The following is a 26,321-nucleotide window of genomic DNA, read 5'->3' as shown; positions in this document are numbered from 1 at the left end:
CACGAGGGGGGTATGCTGTAATTACACCTTTTGCCAACCAGGGCCTAACGTAATGCCAGAAAAGGGGGCAGCTGACTTAACGGCTGGAGCAGCCAGCCGTGGAAAGGGAGGGGCAGTTACCTTCCTCACAGCATCCTCTGCGGGGCCAGGTGAGGAAGTACACGATATGGAGGGGGAGAGGTAAAGACAGATCAGGCACACAGGGCTGCTGGGAGAGGGGAGGGGGGTCACACAGACGAGTTCAAAAGAGCTGGGAGGGAGGCAGACTGGGGTAGGGTCACAGGAACTAGTGGGGTGACACTGAGCCAGGGTTAAATGGGAGTGGGAATGCAGGGCCACATGGGGATGGGGGAATGGGAGTGACTGAATGGGACTGTAGGGACTCAAGAGGACAGGGGCCACTATGTCTGGCTGAGTGAGGGTGGAGAGACATATGGGGACAGGGGTGTGTGGAGTGTAGGGCAACATGGGGTCATATGCAGATTTGCAGGGCTGAAAGGAGAGTGGGGGTTCAGGGAAACATGGGGACAGGGACAGATGTACCTGACTGAATGGGAGAGCTTAGGGGTCAGCCAGGGTCTGCATGGGGAAGGCTCCACAACTTCCTAACAATCCTTCCAAAAACCATTCCAAACTTCTCCCACCCACACCCAACAACCCTCCAGCTTCACTCCTATGCTCCTTCCCAACAATTACTTCTCTCCCCCTCTGCTACTCCATTTCTCCTGACTCCCCCAAGCCTTTGCATTGCTTCTTAGGGGTGCAGGAAATACGTTTCTATATTGTAGTTTAAATAAATTATTTCTCAAAATTCTGTATTAATATTCTTAGTATGGAATCTATTTGTCAAAAAACATTTCCTGATTTTTTATTGTAGTCTGTATTGCTGACAGGTATTTTGAAACAAATTACCAAAATAATTGCAACTTGCATGATTATATTGTGTTATTTTTTACAAATAAAATAAGCAGAATTTTGCAGAATTTTAAAATATTGTGCACAGAATTTTTAGGTGCAGAATTCCCCAAGGAGTAGACTTTCACAAACTGTCACATTTACAAAAATCTTAGTAAATGCTAAGTAGGATAGATTCCAAATTTTAAAAATTTGGGAGATATAAGCACTTTTAAATACAACTGATTTTTATTACCAGTTTTCTATAAGAACTGGAATTAAAAAAGGGGAAAATTTGTTATTGAGACTGATACATCAAACATCTGGCAGAAGGGGGATATGAGACACTCACCATATAATGATGTATTTAAGGAGATCCTGTCTGAATGTCTTGCTTCTGCTTCTAAGAAAATGATATTTAAGATTTATTTTTATTACCCAAAAAATGAAGAATCAATGGAGCTTCCCATAATAAAAAGTTCTAAATTGACAGAAACATGAGTTCAACTTTACCATTTCCCTGATGATGTAATTTCCTTTGAAGCAGTATCCTCAGTTGTGGTTATGAACATTAAAGGAAGGTAAGAGACTATCAGAAGATATTCAGGAATACTTTCACCAGCTGAGTTCTAAAGCCCACAAAAATGGAACATAAGACAACTAAGTATATATATAAGAAAATATGAATTCTGTGCTTTGTGTAACTATTGAACTTTGGGACAGGACTGAAAATAAATGCACATATATAGACGTTTTATGCAATCTAAATAACAACTTTCTCTGCAAATTGTATTTTGTGATTTTAAATATTTTTTTATATAATTTAAGGACCCAATCATGACAGTTACAACACACAGATGGATCGTTGTGTCCCTGAAGAAGACTGCTTACGTCAATGGAATTGCAAAGAGACACAGCAGTCTGCCCATGTGTTGTAACTTGCAAGCTCACAGTCTACATATGAAAATTATGTCAAAATGCAGTATCTTTGCCTTAAGCTTTTCCTATCAGGTGCATTAACAAAAGGACTAAAGTTCAAATGATAGGAAACAACCTTATAACAACATGGCAAATGTACATGTAAAAAAAGTAGTAACTTAATATTTATTATTTAATTTTTTATTTAATTACAACACTGTTTTGGCTAAACAATCATAACAACTATGAAATACCTACTCCAAAATAAATAATGTAGTTAGTCAGTGAAATCTATTAAAATTATTTTTCTATTGCAGATATTTCCAATTCTTATTGAAAATAATAATTTTGATTATATCTCATAGTTGATTAATTTTTTATACATTTCTTCTATCTCTACAATTATAGCTAGCATTTAGCTACTGGCTAATTGCATCTTTTGAATTAATATTTCACTAAATGTTCAGTTCTAATCTACTCCCTCTTTTAAATATACCTCTGGTCTGCAAAGACCTCTTTCCCCCCCTCCAATGTTGCAATTTGTCATGTTAAATTTCTTTGTTGTTAAGTGGATTTTATAAAAAAAAACCCTACTGTACCCAGCATTAAAGATAATTTACTTCCTTCTGAAATTTTCTGATCAATTTGATAGAATTTCTCACATTATCCATGTTATTGTCAGGGCAATAAACTATTAAAATCTTTGGTCTTTTTGTATTGTGAGGTATGCAGTAGTTTAAAGCAAATGGAACATGAAAAAACCTATTGAGTACATTAGCATGCACAGGGAACAATTATTTCTAACGATTAAAGCATGTCTGAATATACAAGGCTGCCCTGCAACCTTCCAATCAGAAGATATCTTTTAAAAACCACTTAATTATTACATATCACCTCAATTTCATCATTATAGTTCAATTTAAAGCTAACAGTTACATATTACAAAACAAAATACCGGAATATTACATTTTTTTAAAATAAAAATTGTATGTTCTATGTCCAAAATGTGTGGTTTATTAAGTCATTACATTAATGCATAGATTTGTCATCTCTTTTTTCACAAGTTTTGGTGAACTTTTTCCATCTTCTCAATTGCCCTCCACATAAAAATAAACTGTTCAACATACTGGGAATGGCATTTTACTTTATGCCCCTTGACATTTCCTTTCTGGTATCTCAGTAGCTCCACACCTTCATTATGAAAGCACCTCTCCAACAGATGCTTGATTTTTTCACCAGAAAGATGTTTTTTGAAACTTTAAGTGTTTTCTTCGAATGGGTTTACCTGTTAAACAGATGAAATATAAATTATTAAAACAATTTTAAGTATCTTATTTTTCCTGATTTTCATGGGTTAATGTCATATGGGGAATTCAGCATACTTTCCGTTGATCAACATAATTCAAAAGTGAAGTGAAATTAAAAAAACAAACTGCACAAATGTGAGTATAAGAGACTTGTGTTTCAATTTTTCAACTGAATTCAGTACTACATTAAGTATATATCAGGGTGGCCAAACCGCGGCTCACAAGCAAAATGCGGCTTTTTTACAATTAAAGTGCAGGTCACAGAGCCCCCTACACACTCCCCACCATTCTCTGCCTACCAGACTGAAGTAGGGAGTTAGAGGCTTCTGCCCCATGGGAGTCTGGGCTCAGGGCTTCAGCGGAATTGGGGCAGATGCCCCAAACCTCACCATCCTGCTGCAGGGCTGAAGCCCCGAGGCCCGGCAGATGGGCTCCGTCTCTCAAACTTTCAAAGACTGTTGTATGTGGCTCAGAGCATCAGTAAGTTTGGCCACCTCAGGATGAATTTTTAATTTGTTAAAACTCATTAATTCTTTAATATAATAATTAACATAACTAACAAAACTCATTAATTTGTTAGTGTGTTAAGGACACGTAGTATTCTTTTATTTCCAAACTACCTGTATTTACTTCATAGGATAAACTTTGTTGCTGTCATTAGAAATCCTATCATTCATATTAATCAGAGTAAGACACATGCAAAATTTTTGAGTGCATTACACATTCTATATCATGAGCTAAGTAAGTTTCAATTATTTACAGTAAAGTTTATATCACCATACAGGATTGGAGGGGAAAAAATTGTTGTTTCTACAGTATAACAGAGATACACAGATGCTTGCTGAATCCTCTGAAGAAAACTTTATGCAAATTCCAGCAATTTGCATGAAGTCACTGTACTGCTCACTGCAGTAATAGGTTTCAACTAAACACTAAAGCTACAGTATATCTTTTCAAATATTCACAGTTGTATTTTTGAACCTACAGTAGAACCTCAGAGTTATGAACACCTCAGGAATGGAGGATGTTCGTAATTCTGAAATGTTTGTAACTCTGAACAAAATGTTATGGTTGTTCTTTCAAAAGTTTACGACTGAACATTAAACTTAATGCAGCTTTGAAACATTATTATGCAGAAGAAAAATGCTGCTTTCCCTTTATTTTTTTAGTAGTTTACGTTTAACACAGTACTGTACTGTATTTGCCTTTTTTCTCTCTCTGCGGCTGCCTGATTGTGTTCTGCTGGTTCCAAATGAGGTGCGTGGTTGACTGGTCAGTTCGTAACTCTGAGGTTCTACTGTATCATTATTGACCATCAATCAGACAAAACTAAGTTATTTTTAGTTTCAAAAGTTTTACTGGGTGTTCATCTACTAGAGGGAAGTGCTCCAGATGGCTTCTAACAAAGGTAGAGAAATAAATAAGGGATTAAACACTTCCTCAAATAACATACACTGTTTTTTAATGTTATATTCCAGTAAAGGACTTAACATAAATAAAAAGAGCTCAATGCAATACATGAGACAGTGACTTAAATTGGCTTACTGGAGAAGCACAAGTTATGTTATATATAGTATCACCTGTGGTTATTTCAGGTTGCTTTTAAAAATTATATTAAACAATAACAAAAATGCATTATGGTTTATGTGCAGTATCTTATGCATAGGTGAAAATGAGTGAAAGAAAATTTATTTTAAAGCTTTCTTCTTTGCCATGCAAACAATTTTTTAAAAAATGTTAAGCTCTATTTAACAAATACAGACCAAGGACATTATGAACAAAGAAAAAACAGATTTTTAAGATTAATGCCCAAGCTGAAGAGCTTAGAAATACAATGGGACTTGCATAAGATGTACAGAAATTGCTTTAATAAAAAGCTAGATTTAACAAAAAATGATTTTTACTCTGCCTTTTTGTTTTTAAGCATTTGGTATATGGGACTCTGAAGGTCTTCAATGCTCTCTGCAATTGGCTTATTAAGAGTTTCTGGAAGAAGAAGAGTCAAGAATCCTGCTGATAATCCACTGATTCCAAACACCATGAATGGCACAAATGGGCTAAGAGATTTCTGAAATTAAAAATCAATGATAAAAACCCCAAATTAATTCATGCTCCACATATCTTAAAATACTGCAGCATTATTCGATCATGTTTCATATATTAATTAATTATACATAAAAACAAGTTACATCAAAAGGTCTGTTCTTCATACCATTTATGTATGTAATATCCAATAACATTAATGGTAATTAGACATATATTAAGAGAAGAATTACAATACAGAAATTATTACACAAGCAATTATTCATACCAAAACCTCCATTATGAACATTGGCAAGCCAAAGAGCATTCAGGTACTAACTAAATAGCAATATAAAATTTGCTGACAAAGACATCACCACCAGATAACTAGGTAACTCACTTCTAAGAGATAAAATGTTAATTTGTTTATTTCTCAAAGGAATGAAGTTTTATTAAAAGATATTTTATTTTATTAAAACAAAAAAGAAAGAAAAGAAAATCTAAAACACACAATAACAAAAACATCTTCTCTCATTAGTTAAATCTGAAATTTGACCATATCAACATAATTAAATATAGCTTAAAAATATATTTGCAGAGGTATATAAACATCCCTTGAAAAATATCTACATGCTATACCACAGTCAGGAAAGTAATTCTGAGATTATTCCAATAAACTAGAAGTCTTGGAAAAAAGTGTCAGTAATTAACATCAACAACATAAAAAGTTAACTTACCAGGGATGGCACAAATGGAGCCAAAATACCACCAAATCTGCAAGCCATTGAACAGACACCCAAGCCAGCATTTCTGTTCCAAAGGGGGTAGGGGAGGGAAGGAAGGATATGTAGTTTCAAAACGTGGGTATGATTAGAATAGATCCTTAACAAGTAATTCTACTGTAAATATCATCCAAGCTTTATTGTTCTTTTCAAAATGAAATGTATATAAATACTTTCTTAAAATGTCAGTCCATGACTGTAGAGATCCTGACAATGTTGGTTTTGTTTGGTTTTGTTTTTTGTGGGGAGGAGGTAAAGAAGAAATGTCTATTCATGTAATTAATATAAGTCCAGCAGGTAAGTCAACCTGTGTAGCAGCAAAAATGTACTATTAGCCAACCAATGAAGAAACAGTAAAAATGTACTATTAGCCAGCCAATGAAGAAAATTTACCACTCATCTCCCCAAGGATATCCATGCCAAAAAATCCATCCTCTGATGCAGTGCAGTCCTTCCCAAAAGCCTGACCAAAGAGATGGGCTTTACATCATGCCCTACAAGTCAATAAATGTGGGCTACTTTAGACTGGGCTACAGAATGATTTCCAAAGTTGACAGGAACCTCTCAGAGAATGATCTAGAACTACTCCTTCCCTTATAAACTGAGTGAGCTCCAGCTTAAGAGTCTCTATTGTAGTATCTCATAGAGAAAGAGGTAATCTCAGATACGGGCATGGTCCTAATTCATTTAAGTCTTTATAGATCAAAAACAAAACCTTAAAGTCCACACAGAAGCTAGTGGCCTGTCAGTGCATTTCCTGGAAAACTAGTGTGTCAAGCTCCTGTGGATGCTCCACTTTAGGTGACTATAGAGCAGTGCCCTGTACTGGAGGAGAGACTTCAGTGTTAATTATTTTGTACAGATGACAGTACAGTTAAGCCTAATGAGGCATCCTTGGCAGATGCCTAATCAATAGCATAATGTTTTATAAAAGTATGTGCTAATGCCCATGTTGCGGCTTTGCATATGTCCGTTATAGGAACATCATTCAGAAAGGCTACAGAAGTGGCTATTGCTCTCATAAAATGAGTTCTGGTCCCTGAAGGAACTTGTAAACTCTTTTGTTCATAACATACTTGAATACATGTTGAAATCCATTTGGATAGCCTTTGGCTGGATATGGCTTTGCCTTTCGAGCGGTCCGCTAGAGATATGAAAAGTTAGTTTGATTTCCTAAATGTTTTCATTCTCTCCAGGTAGAAGGCTATGGTCCTTCTGACGTCGAGAGTATGGAGTGCTACTTTTGGTGGATTGTTATGAGGTTTCAGATAAAAGGTAGGTAGATGGATAGGTTGGTTAATACAGAAGTCCGAAACTACCTTTGGTAAAAATTTTGGGTGTAGCATAAGGGTGATTTTATCTTTGTGAAATATCATGTAGGGGGGATAAGTCATCAACACGCTAATCTCCCCTACACGCCGGGCTGATGTAATCACAATTAGGAATGAAACCTTCATGGACGTGTGGAGGAGTGAACATGTTGCTAGAGGCTCGAATGGTACTCTAGTAATGGATCTGAGCACTAGACTTAGGTCCCATTACAGTGTGGGGGCACAAACAACTGAAAATACTCTCTACAGACCTGCTAAGAATATTTACACCATCAGATGAGATAATATGGTTATACTGTTAATTTTGTCATGAAAGACAATGATTGCTGATAGATAGACTTTTAAATAACTAATAGATAAACCTGATTTCTTTAGTTCTAATATGTATTCAAGAATTATTGGGACAGAAGAAAATGTTGCTTCAATTGGTCTTCCTTCGTACCATAATTGGAACCTGTGCCATTTCTGTAGGTAAGTCTTTCTTGTTGTCAATTTTCTGCTGTTTATTAATATCTATCTAACCTGTTCTGAGGAGATCATGTCTCGGGGAAGCGTAATCTCTTTGCATACTGACATATTTAGGAGATCCGAGAACCACATTTGTCTCAGCCAAGCTGGAGTTATCATTATGGCAGTTGCCTTGTCAGTTCTGATTTTGTGTAAAGTCTTGCATATCATTGGTATGGGTGGAAATGCATAGAGTAGTCCATTGCCCCATTTGAGTAGGAAAGCATCACCCATCAATCCTAGTCCTATTCCTGCTCTCGAGCAGAAAAGATGACACTTGCGGGGTTTTTTTGCGGCAAAAAATCTATCATTGAATGCCCTCATAGGTGAAAAATTTCCTTGAGGACTTCGTTGTTCAATTCCCACTCATGATAGCGTGCAAAATGTCTGCTTAGATTGTTTGCAGTTTTGTTTTGCTTGCTGGGCAGGTATGCAGCCGATATGTCGATGTGTTTTATACACCAGTTCCATAGCTTCATTGATTCGCTGCAGAGGGAGTGGGATCTTGCTCCTGCCTGACGGTTTATGTAAAACATACACACTACGTTGTCAGTCATTTTTATTGACTTATTCATTATATGCGGTAGAAAGTGGCGGCAGGCACTGCGCACTGCTCTAAGTTCTAATATGTTTATGTGAAGATAAGTTCCTGCTTCTAACCATAGGCCCTGAACTGTGTACTCCTGCAAGTGTGCTCCCCATCCTAGGAGTGACGCATCTGTAGTAATCATGATTGAGGGAGGGTTTGGGGAAAATTGAATTCCCATCATCATGTTCTTTTCCCGAGTCCACCATATAAGGGAATCTTTTAATTCGTTTGGTATTGTCAATAGTCTGCCCAGACTGTGTCTGTTTGGTTTGTATACTGAAGCAAGTCATCCTTGCAGACATTGCATGTGAAGTCATGTGTGTCGCACCACGAATGTTTTAGCTGCCATGTGACCCAGAAGCTGTAGGACAACACGTGCTGTGACAGTATGCCTGTTCCTTACTAACCATATCAGGTCCGTAATAGCTCTGAATCTCGGCATTTTAGTGGTGCCCTGGCTATTGTTGAATTCAAGTCTGCTCCAATGAATTCCAGACGTGGAGTCGGATTCAAAGTGAACTTTTCTATGTTTATTCTTAGTCCCAGCTCCTGAAACATTTTCGTGGTTTGATCGGTAGTATACTTGTCTAGGCTTTGGGTAGATGCCTTTATGAGACAATCATTCAAATATGGGAAGATGAAACTCCCTGTCTCCTTAAGTGTGCTGCTACAACAGCAAGCACTTTGGAAAACACTCTCAGTGCCATGGAAAAGCCAAATGGTAGAATGCTGTATTGGTAGTTGTGGCCGGAGACCATAAATCTTAGGAAACGTCTGTGCACTGGGTGGATAGTAATATGAAAATACACGTCTTGGAGGTCGAGGGCTGAGAACAAGTCCTGTCTTTGCAGTGCCAGTATTATTGTTGTTAGAGTGATGATTTTCAATTTTTGATGCTTCACAAATTTGTTCAATGCTGAGGTCTAAAGTTTCTTACCACAAAATAGTGGGAATAGAATCCTTTCCCTATGTGCTGAGGTGGTACACATTCTATTGCTCCTATTTGTAGAAGATGGTCTATTTCACGTAGCGAGACTTGCACTTGAGATGGGTCCCTGAAAAGGGACAGGAAAGGGTAGTGTGTGGGAGTGGGGGGGGGGGGGGGGGTTTTGGATAGAAATGGGATGGTATATCCAGACTTTATTATTTCCAAAACCCATTTGTCTGTTATTGATGACCAATTCAGATGGAACGGACTTAGGCAAAATTCAAAGTTTTTCTTTAATGAGGCTGGCACTGCATGGTGTTTGGGGTTTCTCAGACCCTCAAACAAGCACTCAAAACTGTTGTTAGGACGTCACAGGTTGAGAAGTGGTGGATGTCTGCATTGTTGTGATCTTTGTTTTCCCCTTTGGGGTTCGTACTGCTTATACTGTGGTTGGAAGGGATGTCTCTGAGGGTAAGGCTGAAACCTCTCCTGTTTCCTTCTCGTTCCAGGTGTATATATATGCCTAGTGTCCTGAGGGTTGCCCTGGAGTCCTTCATAGAATGCAGGATTTTATCAGTCTTGTCGGCAAAAAGCTGTGTTTTTTCGAAGGGAAGGTCCTCTATTTTTATATGCAGTTCCCTTGGAAGGCCTGCGCAGTGAAGCCAGGAAGCTCTATGCATGACAACGGCCATGGCTGTTGTCCTAGCCACAGTATCAGCCACATCTAAGGCTGCCTGCAGGGATGTTCAAGCTACGAGTTGTTCCTCATTAATCAACTTTCTGTGTTGGTCTCTCTCAGCCTCTGGGATGTCATTAATGAATTTGTGATAACTTTTCATAGATGTTATGATCATAGTTTGATAGTAGTGCTGCGTAATTAGAGACCCTCATTAATAAGGTGGAGGACGAATATACTTTTCTGCCTAATAAATCAAATCGTTTCCAGTCCTTGTCGTGTGGCATGAATTTATAATTCGTCTGTTTTCCTCTCTGGTTGGCCGCATCTACAACTAGTGAATTCAGAGGTGGATGGGTAAATAGAAAATAATATATTCCAGCCACAGGGATGGAATTTCTATCATTCCTCTTGGTGGGAGGAATGGTTGCTGGTGTCATCCATATATTATTAACCGGTTCCATTAAAGCCTCATTCATCGGGAGGGCGATTTTTAAGGAGCTGCTGTATGCAATATCTTCAGCAGTTTATCATGTGACTCTGTCACTTCTTCAAGAGAGATCTAAGTCCTCAGCTACCCTCTTGAAAAGATCATTAAATTGTTTTGGATCATCTACAACAGTTGGTGCAGGGGGAATCACAGCATCATCAGGTGAAGATGATGACTCGTTTGTGGGAGGAGAGGTATCCTGATCCCCAATGGAGATCTCTGCCTGAGTTTCTTTCCCTGCTTCAGCCACTGTACCTTAAGTTGATGGTCTCATTGATTTCATTGTACTCACATGGGAGCTGATAGGTCTTTCCTAAGGTCTAGAATAGGAGGAGAAAGCATCCCAGTTATGCCACTGCCGAGGTCGGTGCCATGGTCCCAATCAGCTCCGTTATGGTAGTCGGTGCCGAGACCAGTGCAGTATCAGAAGACGGTGCTGTGATCAGTGCATTGCTAGGAGTTGGTGCCGCTGTCAGTGCCGTCTTGGTCACTGGTGCCACGGCCGGTACATTCTCTATCACCAGTACCGGGTTCGGTCTTGGTGCTGGCGTTGGTGCCGTAATTTCTCTTGGCACCGTATTCTTCTTTGATGCTGTTGGATATGGCGGTGCTGTAGTAACCGTTGGTCAGGCGGTTTCTGCACCATATTTTTATGTGGTGCCGTACCAGAGGATGGCTTTTTTAAATCGCTCAACTCCTGGCCAGGATCCTTTAGGTCCTTGGGTGGCACTGACCATTCTGTACCTCAGGATTCTTTTGCCTCTTTGGTACTGCATTTAGGGGACAGCCTCTTAGGTGAACGCTTTCTCTTTGATGCAGAACTAGAAGTAGGAGATGAAGCCATTTTCCTTGGCAAGAGTTCTGTGTCAGGCTTGCCTGGTTCCAGGTCAGACGACGGTCTGAGGGATTTTTTCATTAGGATTAACTTCAACCTCAGGTTTCTGTCTCTCCTGGCCCTCGCTTTAAAATGTTTGCAATATATAACTTTTTAAGTTCATGGGTTTCACCCAGGCACTGTACACAGAGTGAATGTCCATCCGACACTGGCGTAGCCTCCCTACAGGAGGTACATCTCTTAAAACCAGGGGAACCTGACTTATACTATTCCTATATGTTCCGCTACACAGAGAAATAAAATAAAATAAATTTGAAAAAAAAAATTTTAACCAGGTAAGTAACTAGTTAGTAACTAGTTTTTTTTAAACAGGTAGTTACTAACTGACTAAAACAGACTTAACTACGGCTAACTGCAGGAAACACAGGGTTTGAAAACCAGTGACCGAGACGTCCCTCAGTACCCGGTATCGGATGAAACCATCAGGTACGTTAAACAGAGGGAAAGATTTCCAACTACTAAGTGGGGCATGCAAATACCAAGAAGGGAATATACGTGCGATAACTCAAAGAACTTCTGTTTCATGAAGGTTTTTGAGATTTTGAAATTTGGCTTCACTGAACAAATCTGAACAAAACCCAAACAATTCAAAATTCTCTTGAGGAAAATTCTAGAAAAAAATTGTTTTGGATTGAAACATTTTGTTTCAACAAAACTGTTCTGTTTTGAGTTTGACTTTTTTATTTTATATTTTCTTCTAATATATACTACAAAAAATCAAAACAAAGTAATTTCAAAACAAGAATTGAATTTTTTTTTGCTTTATTCAAACAAAATTTCTGTGAAAATAACAAAATTTCAGTGTTTCAATTTTGACGGAGCTGCATTTTCTATCAGAAAATGTTGTCAAAGTTTTTCTAACCAGCTCTATTTATACCTCTCTAAAAATAGTATAAACTAGTACACATTTTAATATTTTGTAACGCAAACTAAAAGTAACAGTAACACAAACTGTAATAGAGCTGGAGAAAAGCACAGAGACATTACTAGGGTTCTGTCTCACTACCACAGGAGGTAAGAAGGAACTAAGTGACAATTGAGGCTGCCCCCACGCTTTATGGCTTTGGGGGACAGGAGGTGGAGAAAAAACTAGGGTTCAAGTGTGTCTGCAACAGAATAATCTCTCATGTGCATAGGACGCATGCACACCTAACAGTAGAATTGATAGGGACAATCATTTGAAGAAGAAACAAGTGTTATTGGGGGTACAATAGTTTTGTGTTGGTTCTAGTAAACTATATTCCTGTACTGAGTCATTTTCATTCCTGGATTGAGTCATTCATTGTTTATTGCAGTGTGAAAAATTTCTATTATTCTTCTATCTATTATAAGATTAGTTTCTGGACCAGCAGGTGATGCACTTTTGTTTTCTTTCTATATTTTCTGGATATTATGTTATTGCACAGATATGCCTCCTAATTATTTAGTTATTTCTGAATGTGTCTATGGTGCTAAATAGGTGTTAACTGAAATTAAAACCTTCGTGTATTTTACTAGTAATAAATTGAAGAAATGGATTATACTATGACATCTCTGCTTTCCTCTTTATTTGTTTAAATTTTTGGTTTTGAATAAAATATTTAATTTAACATACAGCATAGTTGAGCTTCAATATATAACGGGGAAAGGAATGTGGAAGACGGTAGCAAAGCATCATAATACCACAAGGTGGTGCTAAAGTTTTGTTTTCAAATTAACTCTCTGGCACAAAAATTGAAGTGCTAGTGTGACACTTTTCTTGTACAAAATAATGAAAATATTTTAAACCAATTAAAATATCAAGAATATATAAACAGACGTAATCATGAAACTGTAAGCGAGAACATTTTTAATATGGGAGATGCTGCGATGCAATACCATACCATTTTATTAAACAGGATATGCGTAATCAAATTTCAAGAATGAAGACAGTTTAGAAATATGCTACTCTTTTTCCCCCTGCCCTCCACACTCCACTCATCCAAACATAACATTTGGTTATTTTTGTTCCAGAAATAAGTGTGAAGATTCTCATGGGGGCACTGCTGTACATGATTAACTTTTTTCTCCCCTAAACACAAATGACTCATTTCAATTACAGTGGAGTACTGGTATAATTCTTAGTAAATATGGCTGTTGCCTATCTTGCAATAGCAGCAATATGACTTATGGAGAAAAAAATGTTTAAACTATATGATTATTGCGAAACAAACAAAAGCCAACAAATTAAAATGTATCAGTCCAGACTTAATTCATACGGTTCAGACTCAGGGAGAATGGTAAATATGGTAAAGTGAGGCAAACATTAAAAACACACAAAATTTTTGTAGCAAAACCCAAATTCAACTAGTGTTTAGGTGAGTTAATTTTAAACTTCAGTTGTGATATTTTATAAGCTGAGAATTACTATGAACCTCCAGTGCTAAGTGCAATTCAAGGTGTTGGTGGACATTTTTTTAAAACTCTGACTTTCCCAGGACCACCCTCAACTCAATGTTAACACAATTACTGTCAGCTGGGATGCTCTTGCATCCTAGCTAGTATCTCTCCAGTAGCATCAGTGGCTCTTCCTTAATGGAGGACCTCAGCCTTTGGAATTTGCTCCCATTGCCTGCCTCCTAGAGCTCTAGATTTGTGTATTTCAAAGCAGAATAACATCTCATGCATGTACAGCCAGCTCCAATGAGCTGCAGGGAATTACACAGCAATATAGCCTGGAACAGCAACCACAGCAGAGCAGGCAGAGGCCCAGCCAGAGGGGTTTTAACTATCCATGCTCTCCAGACCTTCACAGCTAGCGAAGTCAACACATTGATTTTTACAGTTTGAACTATAGACTTTGTCTGGTTGTTTGGTCCAACCCCTTCTGACCCCTCCCCTACATTCCTTCTATTAACAGCCTCACTCTCTTTGCCTGCTTTCTGCTGCTCCTTCCTTCCCCATTTCACTCTGTGTTGCAACCCCTTCTTTATTATTTACTCATCTCCTAGTGCTATTTCTCCCTATCCTCTAATAAAGGAAAATGAATAAAAGGAAAGAGAAAAGAAACTAACAAGCAGTGTACCTATCATATTTCTGATGACTTTACTTGTATGTGGTTTTTCCTCACCTCTTTTATCCCTGCTTTTGCTTTTACTGTCTTTTTTGACTGCAAACTTTCTGGAGAAAGTACCATATCTTCCCATATGTTTGTTTACACAGCAGCAAGAACAATGGGGCCCAAATTTTGACCAGCACTTTTTGGGCACTACTCCCAGATAAATGACAATATTTTGGGGTATTTCAGGGGATATGCAAGAGGGTGGAGAACAGTAAGGGTATTGTATACTTCATTTCTGTAACTTGGCTGTTAACTTACTCTTGATAACAGCTGTGGTAGTTTTTGTCAACCTATTGTGTGTGAGGTATATATGGCAGGTTTTTTTTGATTCATTTGTTTGTATATTATATTTCTGTAAAACACTGTGTTGCTGCTAAGGGTCTATATAAATTGTTAAACAAATTGTTAGAAATATTTAATTAAATAACATGAAGATATAAACAAGTAATTGTTTTTCAAAAGACATCACATAATTGCTACATAGGGGATTAAGTATACAGCAGTGTTATAACAACGCAGCTTTTTATTGCATGTGCCATACTGAACAATTAAGTTAAAATGTTCTTCCACCACATTAATTATGGTATTTGTATAGAAGCAAGACAAGGAAGAAGTCATGAAGTAGAAATTTGTTTTTCTGCATAAGAATATTACAAGTAAAATTAGTGCTGGAAATAGGAAAAATATATCCAGAGTTATATTTAATGAAGGAAGGATATTTACTGTTCACATTTTTAAAGTGGATTTAGTTTGTGTGAAAGTTGCCAGTTCAACAGTTACGGAGAGTGAAGTTCTCAACCCATAAAATGGTGTAGAACATGTGTATGATATAAAAAGTATATTCAAGTAATACATTTTACTATCCGTTGCCTTGATAAGTGTGAACTCATGTTGTTTTACTAAAAAATTACCAAAGAGAAATTAAAATAACCCAACAATTAGTAGCTCCTTTTATGTGAAAATTGTTTACATACTTGATTTATCAACTGTTTCAGACTCTTTAGCCTAACCAAAGAAGGCTCAGGAGAGATATGATTGCTCTCTATAAATACAGAGGGATAAATACCAGAGAGGGAAAGAGTTATCTAAGTTCAGCACCAGTGCTGACATAGGAACAAATGGCAATAAACTGATCATCAGTAGGTTTAGGCTTGAAATTAGATGAAGGTTTCAAACCATGAGAGGAGGGAAGTTCTGGAAGAGCCTTCCAAAGGCAGTACTGGGGGCAAAAAACCGTAAGTTTATGGAGGGTGTGGTATGGTGAAACTATCTACCATGTCACCAATCTGCAACTGCTTATAGCAAATATCCCCAACAGCCAGTGATGGGACACTACTCTGAGTTACTAGAGAGAATTTTTTCCCAGGTGTCTGGCTGCTGGGTCTTGCCCACATGCTCAAGGTCTAACTAATCACCACATGTGGGGTCGAATTTTCCCCCAGGTCAGATTGGCAGAGACCCTGGGGGGGTTTCGCCTGCCTCTACAACATGGGGCATGGGTCACTTGGGGGTTTAAACTAGTGTAAATGGTGGTTTCTCAATAACTTGAAGTCTTTTAATCATGATTTGAGGACTTCACTAACTCAGACAGAGGTTATGGGTCTGTTACAGGAATGGGTGGGAGAGGTTCTGTGGCTTGCAGGAGGTCAGACTAGATTATTATGATGGTTTCTTCTGGCCTTAAAGTCTGTGAATCTAAATGTTTTCCTTTGAGCCAATATTAACAATTAATAGAGTAATACAAGTTTAAACAAATCATTAGCCAGAAGTTACATTTCATATACCAAAAATGATTCTGCACATGAATTCAGATCTAAATTTTCAATTACCTCACTACTGTTGGGTAGAGCTCAGAAGTATAAATATACACTATGTTGAAGGCAGCACTGACAGCCAATTTTCCACACAAAGCCAACAGAGTTGGACTGAAGAATAAACCTTTGGAAGAGAGAAAATAAATAAATGTGAACATTAAGAAATACAAAAACACCAGAAAACTGTAATGTATTAAGTTGAAAACATGGTCTTTTTCAAGAGACTTACACGCAAATATAGCATTTACTCTTTGCTAGTAAAGTTAGCTTTTATACTGGAAGAACAATCTATCCTGTCACTTACCAAACATCCTCATGAACTAGGATAAGAAAGAATTAAAGTCCTCTTTTCTTTAACAAAAAAAAAAAAAAAAATCCCCTTAAAAAGTGTAGGCCTTTTAAAAAATATATATATATTTTAAACCATTTGTAAATGGGTTTTACACAGTAATTTTTTTCTGGCTTTATTGTCTGACCTTGTGCATGCCCTGTGGAGTCAAAAATTGATGCCCTATACTCAAATTTATGATGCCACTGCACCACATATACAGCACTTCATCACACTGACAGAGGTTTTTCTGACAATTAAAACACTATATTACTTTTTATTACAAATATTTGCACTGTAAAAGTAAAAAAAAGATAATGCAATCTACAAATTGACGCATTAAGGAGCATACGAATGTTTAGCATATCTGGCACATAAATACCTTGAAACACCAGCTACAACAGTACCATACAAACACTTGTTCTCACTTTCAGGTGACATTGTAAATAAGAAACAGGCAACATTATCTCCCATAAATGTAAACAAATTTGCCTGTCTTAGCGATTGGCTGAACAAGAACTAGGATTCAGTGGATTGGTAGGCTCTAAAGTTTTGCCCTGTTTCGTTTTTGAGTGTAGTTATGTGGAAAAAAAATTCTACATATGTAAGTTGCACTTTCATGATAAAGAGATTGCACTATACTACTTGTATGAGGTGGACTGAAAAATACTATCTCTTTTTTACAGTGTAAATAATTGTAATAAAAAGTAATATAAAGTGAGCACTGCACACTTTGTATTCTGTGTTGTAATTGAAATCAATATATTTGAAAATGTAGAAAAACATCCAAAAATATTTATAATACATTTTATTTGGCATTCTATTATTGTTTAACCGTGCGATTAAAAGTGCAATTAATCACAACTTTTTTTAATCTAGTTTATTTGTTTTGCATTAATCACTTGAGTTAACTGTGATTAATTGACAGCCCTACGTGAAACCTTTATTTCTTCACTTGGAGCACCCAGTAGTGGCCCTGTAAATTTAAATCTGTCTGGAGGAATATATCCAGAGGGAAGTGCTTTAAATATTTCTGAAAATGGGTAATTTTGTGCTGCACTGAAAATGATGTTGGAAAAGAAGAAAGTTCCAAGTTTCTTATCAAGCTCAAATTTTTGTCACTTATTTTTATGGCATAATCACCAATTAGTTGATCTTTGCCATTTTTTGTGTGTCTGCGATAACACACTGCTCATAAATTGATGTTAAGGAGCTGCTGGAACACCTGGAATATGGAATGATAATCATGACTGTGCTTTTATGATAATGGCATCCAAAATGTTGCACATGGAAGGTTATAATACACATTAATGTTTTGCTCTGCTTCTTCAATAGGTAAAGTTTTATTCAGTGGTACTTTTGAGTTTGAAGAACACAAATAAATATTTACATTTTACTTTAGAAGAACTATCCGTGCAGGAAAGTGTAGCCCTCAAACTTCCTATTGCACAGATAAAAAATCTGTCCAGCACCCATAGTCAAACACCAGAAAAAGTCCAGGATATGACTAATTCAATGTGAATTGCTTTTTTAAAAACTGCATGGTAAAATTTTCCCTCCCAGATACACACAATAACTTTCAACTTTAACAGACTGCTTCACCACTGACATCAATGGAAGAGCTGCACAAGTTAAAAGAACATTCAATGTAGATCTGAGCAAAGAATTTTTTCCTGATTAGAACTTGCTACCTTTGTTAACCAGAGTTCATTAGAAGAGACGAAAATGGAGGAAGCTGCTCCTACCTCTTAGAATTATTTCCGAAACTAAATAAAATTATAGCCGTGTTTCCCCCACCTTCCAACTTACGAGTTCCAATGAATGAATTTCTTACTCCTAAAATAGTCAGAAGGAGGGATTGGGGGATTATAAGAAAGTTCTAATTGTGTTTTAATTTAAAAAAATAAGCTACTTAATTGATCAACAAACATCATTAATGGCTGAACAATTGTAATTTGTTTTATTCCACATGTGAAATGACTTGGATCTATTTTGGTTAATAAACCAGCTGAGCTATTTAGAAATCAAGTGTTCTGATAGATGGGGACATGCAGTGTATGTGTTTAGTACCTAATTATAATTTTAAATCCACTGTAATAAAAATCAAGATTTTTTGTTAACTATTTCAAGGAATGCAGACTCAGTCTAATAAAAAAATTGCTTTCTTTTAATAATAACAAGGTCATATTAGAGAGGGAACAATCCTCACTCCATGCTAGGAAGTGAATCAGACCATATGATGGTGAAAGCTGAATTGTTTAACCGACTTCAATCATTCTGGGCCAAGAACCAACTTTACTCACACCATCCTGGAAACTGATACACATAGTACCTTTATCAATCATCCACAATACCAAAACTCCAAATGGAGTAGGCTTTATGAAATTCAGCAGTGCTTCAGGAATCAATACTCTATGCTGGTGCACTATCTTTAAAGATGAATTACTTTTTTACTTTTGCTTTGACACATGGATGAACAGACCATCATACTGTTTTTTAAAAACTATCAGAAAAAGTAAAAATTAAGTTTGGATTGAAAGGGACTATAATGAAAGTCACTCAGTCTTAAAACAGCAAAAGCTACTAGTTATTTCTGCCTGCAAGCCAAACAAATATAACTTTTTCTTAAATCAGTCTATTTTAAAAAGTGGGTAGAATTGAATGTCTATGGAAAGCTGATATTTGGAACTGCAGCTCCACACTAGCACAATAAGCTATCTATTCCATTGAAATGGACACCAAGGTTATATGGTTTTAATAAATGTTTATTCCCTCACTTGCTCACCATTGTAAAATAAACTGAGGATGCAATTGCTTAGTGTGGTTTTATATTTCAGATTGAGTGCTCTTCCATTTTTTTAGTATTGTACTGAAATGTGTTACGGTAATATAGTATATCTTATCCTCCTGAAGCAATCATGCAAATGAGATGTGTATCTCATGAGACTATTCCACTGAGAAAAGTTTTAAATTAAAAAGGAAAAAAATGCTTAAGTTGTAGTTCTGTTTCTCTGAAGATATAATTCAAAAAAGATGCCCACTCCTAAGCCTCAGCTCATTACCATAAGCCTGGAAGAGCTCCCTCAGCTTTTAAAGAATTTTGTCCTTGAGGCTTGCAGTAGCAGGGTAGAGAGTGAGTCAGGTCCTCTATTGGCTGGATATAAATGCTGCTCTCTGAACATTCCAAGACTCAAAATATGCCCCACTCCCAAAACACAAAAATTGGGTGCAAACACTGAGACATCTTAAAAGGAAATAACCCCCAAACTCTGAAGGTGTAATGGTTGCTGAATGAGAATCCCTTCGGAATGGTATCTCCAGAGAACAAGAATTACATAGAAGAAATTCTCTCTTCTCTAAAGATCACATTCACCATGATTCTTACTCCTAAACAGTAAGAAGCTGGGTGGAAGCAGTATCTCTGAATGAGGGCCCACATGAATGCCTTAGCTTTAATTATGACTAAATTCAGCACTTTAATGATGACCACCTATTTGGTCCTAGTCAGGGGAAGGATCTACAACAGCCTGGGAGGCGTTAGCACCAAGTCCTGGAGCTCAATAGTGATGGCTGGCTCAGGCTTATATTTTGAGTATTTATTCTTCACCGTACACTGGTCTGGCCTTGGCCTGCACTTACAGGTGTCCCTACGATGCTGTAAAGAGGCATTTCAAGCACGTATCTTTTTCAGTACATTGGGTGACATCAGCAGGCAAATTTGACATACCCACATATCAAGGTCGCCTCCTAAGCAAATGCCATATTGAATACGGTTATGCAACCTGGACACAACTGTGTTGCACTAATATTCATATGCGCACAGAACTTAAAACCACAATCTCTTTCTAGTTTCCATTCTTATATTATTTTCCATTCATTTAGACAGGTGACAACATGACTGGATAACGCTGAGTTAAATTATGCCTGTCAAACTAACAATCTGGCGAAGAATGGTCTGGCTATTTAAATGGCAAATTTTACGGCAAAAGAATTAAATACGGTGGACATGACAAGCTTTTAAAAACAAAGGTTTTGTGTTGTTCTTGTATGTTCGTATAGTTAAAGAAAAATGATAATTTACTTTTAAGGAAAAGTGAATTTCTAATTTATAAATATCAAGGTAATCTTTTTTTAATATAACTCAAAAACAGTCAAAAAGATATTTAAACAACTTACTTCTGGACTGCAACAAATGACAAATGTCAGCCAAAACAATGCATTTTTGAGAAAGTTAGAAGAAACTGATTATAGACATTTAGAATATCTAATTCAACAAAGTATTTAAGCATGTGTTTAAAACCATTCATATTAAGGAAATAAATTAAACACATATTTAATAATAATTACCACAACACAATAATATATCGTGTGTATTAACCAAACATATGCAACCTCTATGTAAACCAGTTTAGTTTCTCCTTTCTAGACTTCTGCCATACAGCAGTTGAAAACACTCAATATTCTTCCTTTAACAACTCAACTTTCCTACCTCCAGGAATGAAAAATCAATGGACAAATCTGAAGCTACACATTGTGCAGCAGAAAGAACTGACCTCCTCTAGAAACATTTCCATTTTTCCCACTTATTTTTCTTTGGAATTCAATGACTACTATATATCCCTATGTATATATTTCTTTTATTTTTGTTGCTACACACATATGCACTGACCATTTCAACGGTAAAAACATATTTTCCTGTCCATCTAGTCAGAAAAATATCCTCTCCTCAAAGAAAATACAATTTTCTGAAGATCTAACAAAACAATGAGTCTCAAGTTACGGTACAGTATCTCTGCAGCAGGAGGGCGTAGCCTCCCTCAGAGACTGACAAGGAGGGACCACCATTCACCCCTGGTGCGCGGAGTCAGGAAGGCCATGCCCACCACACTGGAAGCAAAGGGGCAGGGACAGGAACAATAAATACAAAGGGTGGGCCCTCCAGTTCACTTGAAGCAGAGCCACTGGAGGAGGAGGACGTCTCTCACCCTGCTGGAGTGGGAACCTAGAGAGGACTCCAACTGCACCAAGGACGCACCTGACCAACCTGAGCTGCCTGACAACCCAGACACTAAGAAGCTACTGGGACTATCACTGGTGGTTTAACCTGTGGAGATCGATGATGACCCCGGATGCAGGTACACCCCGAGGGGAGGGTAAGAAGTAGCCCAGAGATAGCTGACTACAGTCCAGCTATGCTCCTGCCAGAGCGCTGGTCAGCGTGTTTCGGCTGCAGCCCCAATGACTCAGTGGCGGAACATTCTGCAACGGTTAGGACCCTAAGCTGGGACGCAGTGGAGTAAGACAGGGCCAGGTCCTCCTATCCCCTGCCACCCGTGGAGTGGCAGACTCCCTCCCATCCCAGTAGGCCAGGAGCCCTAAACTGTTTGGTGCTCACCCCTACCTGGAGCCCTAGACTGTTTGTCTGATGCTCACCCCTGCTGAGGGCCCGGGGCTGCAGACTGCTTATTTGCTCTGCCTTGCCTGCTTATTTGCTCCCCTCACAGACGGACAATTAGGGAGGGCCACGCACTCCTACAATCCCATAGTAACATTACTATTTTGTAATTTTAAGTAAAATAAAAAGTACATATGACTAAATAGCTCCAGTTCATTCATTCCAGTTCATTCATTCTACAATGAATCCAGTAGGATTTTTTAAAAACGACTGTAATAATTGTGAAAATACTGTTTGTCACAACTTTATTCAATAGTTTGCACCACGTCCACTTCTACCACAATCAAAACATCTCCCAAACATACACAATCTTTACTAGTCCCCTACTATTTCCTAACAGATTAGCTGAGTTTAATTGTACAACAGTTATCTGTAGATAGACTAGCTCAAGTTTACTTAGACAGCAGTACATACTTACCAGCATTTTCTGGTAAAAACATGGTAAATATACATGCAAACCCTGCAAATATCAGAAAAGAAGTTGTAGTTTTACATCTTCCGGACCTAAAAGGAAAAAGAGCACATGGTTCGATAAGGTTAAAATCTAAACTCATCAAGACAGAAAACTTGTTTTTTCGTATTTGTCTGTGAAAGGCCAAATATTATATAAGGGCTGTAGTAATAATAATTATAAACATATTGTACCATGTTTCAGATAGCAGTTTCAGTTCTGTAATTAATTTTTTTTAATTACAAGGCATTAGTATTCTCAGAAACTGTTTCTAGCAAAATACTTAATTTTTTTCTAAGAAGTCTTATTGAATTCATATTCATGAAAACTGTCAACTTCTGCAACAAATAAGTTAGGGGGTCTACAAATAGCAGCCTCACTCACCACACAGCCTTGATTCATTCCATGAGCACAATCCATTGTGCACAAAGAATGAGCCAGGGATCCTATGAAAAATATATGTGATCAAGTAATTAAAAGATTGTATAATAATGCATACACACAAGGGGACTGAATTAAGGCTGCATAGGCAACCTTCTTTCTGGAATTGCTAAACTCTGAGTGTTTGAATATGCAACTTTAATGTTTTTTATCATAGTTTTTGTTGTAATATAATGTAAAAAGTATAAAATAAATATAAAATGTCATTTAGTGTAAGTCTTGGCAAGAATACATATGGTTCCACAAAGGCTATTTCCACACCTGTTTACTTTGTAATAAAAGTAAAGTAGACCTGACTGAAGCACCAGTCAACAGTCACATTTGCAGTATTATACTATATAAAATTCATATTTACTAACAAAATAATACAAATACATTTGATTATAAGTTAATTAGTTAAAGAGTTGATAATTCAGCTGAAAAATTAAATATATCATCAGAATGGTCAATGTGGCTGTTACTCAGTTTATTCTGTAAAATATACTAGATGTTTCTACATATTTTCTCTTAGCAGCAGCAGAAGTCTAGATTCCTTACAATCAATATACAGTATTTGCATTAAAATGATCCTTTTCACCCTCTTGAAACAAAATGTAAGAATTTTTAATGCATTGTACATTAAGGCTAATACCAAACTTCAGGCTACCTGGCTTGTTACAGCTAATAGCTATTAAACCTTTATAACTACATACATCACTATGCCCTCATAATAATGGATTTTAAAAAAAGTTGTCAAATACAGTGGAATATATTTTCAACAAATTGCACAGGGACTAAGCTGAATATGTTCCATGAATGTGTATTCTGCACTTTAAATTGAGGTCCTTGATCATTTTAGCTTGGCAGTCTTACAAGCTTAGTGAGTTTTGCCATCAAAACTTAAATGTGAACTCCTGGTTGCACTGAAGTCAGTGGAGTTTTGCCACTGATGTAAATGGGGCCAGGACCTCACTCCAAGTTCCTTGAATGGTAGTGGGACTAAAGTCCTACACAACTGAGGATTTCTAGACCTACCGTTTAGCTTTTGGCACTAACAAACATTTCTATAACTGAAAGCCTCCAAATACAGAGAGAAATATGAAAAATTATGGACTAAGTGATCATGACTTTAAAAATACTAAACCAGTTTTTCTTCAAAACTGGCTTCGTTTTTTAATGCTTGATAAAAGTAAGCTAAGTTCAAAGTTCTTGCTACTTCTGTTTGTTTAGTTATTTTATTAGTTAGTTTAGTTATTTAGGTGCAAAATTTCCAATCCAGATATAGAAAAAGAGTCATCTATGCATACCGACAATTATTTTACTCAGATTTTTCCAAAACAGAAAAAGAATTTCATCCATCGGCTGACACTAAACATTTAAAAATTCAATCTAATATGACAAAGTTAGGACACACCAAAAAGGGAGGGGTAGGAAAGGCAAATCAAATTCCAATCTTAACTACGGGAGGCACTGCATCCCAAAAGAAAGACAAAGATAGTACAGTAACATCTTTTATTGGACCAAAAGACAAGCTTTCAAGCTAACACAGAACTCTTCTTCAAGGAAAAACAGTTTCAGAAGTAAAGAAAAGTACATTAAAAAAAAAAAAGCTAGAATAAGATTTTCTCTATGATATATATACAATTCTAGCCTTACAGTATAGACATAAAACTAGAAAGTTACTCTTCTTACCAGGATTTCTCAATAAAAAACATGCAGAGAGGAAATGCTGGAACTTCTATAAGGCCATAAAGAGCCACATTTAGATACAGATTTCCTCCTAATTCACCAGCATTGAATGTTAGGCCGTAGTATACAAGGCTGCAGACATACCTGAAAACATCCATAAAGTTTGATTAGTTTTGATAACACGCATTTAAAGCTAAGATCTTAAGTTACAATTTGTTTAAATATGTACTAATACAGAGAGAACTATCATTTCACACACAACACTATGGACCCCATTCAAAAATAAAAGGGATACTACAGATCCTGCTTAAATTCACAAGGCAACCCGATCTTCTTGCAAAAGTGTCATCATAAATATATATGCAGAACAACCTGGGGGATTTGACATTCCGTAAGGATTTTTAAAAACTGTTTAACAGACTGAATAGACGTTAACTTCATATGCAAACCAACAGTGCAGAAACCTGTGCAAGAAAAAAAAAAGTATGTATAGCTGTGTCATGGCTGGGTTGTGGGCGACCAGACCTAGTAGTTGGAGCCAGAGTTCAAAATCATGAGACAGGAGTTAAGAATCAGCCAAGTCAGGATGCTCGGAGATCAGAAGCAGGAGATATACTGCAAATCTGAACCACAAGCTGGGAACCAGAGTCAGGTTGCATCAGGATACCAGGGGGTCAGAGACAGGAGCCAAATGGAAATCAGAAACCACAAGTCAAATGCCAGGAGTCAAGCTGGGTTAGGATGCCAGGAAATCAATTTAAAGCAACAAGAAACACAAGGCTCACTATCCAGCGCAGGACAAAGACAAATTGTTCAGGCAGCATCTTATTTCTGCTGCTGGCCCATTGGCCCTATTAAGCCAATCAGCTACTCTGGGACTCTGCCAATCGGACCTCAGGGACAGAGCCACACACTGGGCCCCAAGTAAGTCATTGTCAGCAGGATGCCAGGCTGAGGGCTGGAGCATGGCTGCTCTTAAGAACCCTGCCTGTCTGAGTTCAAGACCTGCGAGACATGACAATCTATTGTTTAGGAGACACTATATGTCAAACTGAACTTCTACCCTTAAAAGGTAATCCATCCAAAACATATAGCTACATTTGCTATACATCAGACAGGTACATGAAAGAAGAACAGACTGTCCAGGAGCAGGAGAAAAGGTCACGTAACAAATATTAAAAGGATAATATAGTGTCTAGGTAGGAGCAAATAGTCACTCTCATGGATCAAATATATTACCTCTTTTGACCCGAGCAATTTGCCAAGTTTGAGGTGTTGCAGATTGTTCCACCAGAGAAGTTGATGAAGTCAGATATTTTCTTTGATGCAATCTTGTTTATTTGTAAGGAATGTACAAAATCCTCTTCTCTTTCTCCCTACACCCTCCCAAACACAGGAAGAACCCCGAAAACAGGAGATAGGCTTGAGGCTGTAAGCAGAGCAATTCTTTTGCCAGCACCAAACCCAAAAACACCACTTTCTCTAGGCTTCTCTCATAGTCACAAACTGTGCTTGTCCATGTTGTGTGTCTCTCTCTTCCTGTATGCTGCCTCCTGCTTCTCTCCCATCTACATGTCAGACAATACCCAGCATATACCTTCGCTCAGTTCATCAAATTTCTGGCCAATCTTGAATTTGCCTTTGTTTTGGGGGGAGACATATGCCTGTGTTCTGTGGTTGGAGACTGCTACTATTTCAGTCACATGTTTACATTAATCCTGAAAGAAAGTGGTAGTCATACCCAAC

At 37.3% G+C, this 26,321-nt stretch overlaps 1 protein-coding gene across 8 annotated transcripts in view; it reads right to left on the bottom strand.

Moving 5' to 3' along the window:
* Positions 1 to 1,991: 1,991 nt before the first annotated feature.
* The window catches only part of LOC137156040 (solute carrier family 22 member 15-like), a 65,842-nt gene continuing 41,512 nt past the window's right edge, over positions 1,992 to 26,321 (bottom strand). For 3 of the 8 annotated variants that reach the window (XM_067552592.1, XM_067552594.1, XM_067552597.1), the window contains 6 exons: positions 24,579 to 24,719; positions 22,434 to 22,519; positions 16,248 to 16,356; positions 5,879 to 5,951; positions 5,029 to 5,187; positions 1,992 to 3,097 (listed from right to left, as the gene is read on the bottom strand). In XM_067552592.1, coding sequence (XP_067408693.1) covers positions 3,071 to 3,097; positions 5,029 to 5,187; positions 5,879 to 5,951; positions 16,248 to 16,356; positions 22,434 to 22,519; positions 24,579 to 24,719 — 595 coding nt within the window. In that variant the 3' untranslated portion in view covers positions 1,992 to 3,070. Of the gene's footprint in view, positions 3,098 to 4,564; positions 5,188 to 5,878; positions 5,952 to 16,247; positions 16,357 to 22,433; positions 22,520 to 24,578; positions 24,720 to 26,321 lie in introns of those variants that run through there. The other 5 variants (XM_067552593.1, XR_010920653.1, XR_010920654.1 and 2 more) reach the window with 5 other exon arrangements.

The sequence above is a fragment of the Emydura macquarii genome, unplaced genomic scaffold (genome assembly GCF_026122565.2).
Source record: "Emydura macquarii macquarii isolate MOO-44397 ecotype Brisbane River unplaced genomic scaffold, CSIRO-AGI_Emac_v2 contig_1390, whole genome shotgun sequence".
In the NCBI taxonomy this organism is placed as follows: Eukaryota; Metazoa; Chordata; order Testudines; family Chelidae; genus Emydura; species Emydura macquarii.
Note: the sequence above shows the minus strand (reverse complement) of the source record. Positions and strands in the feature narration are given on the sequence as shown.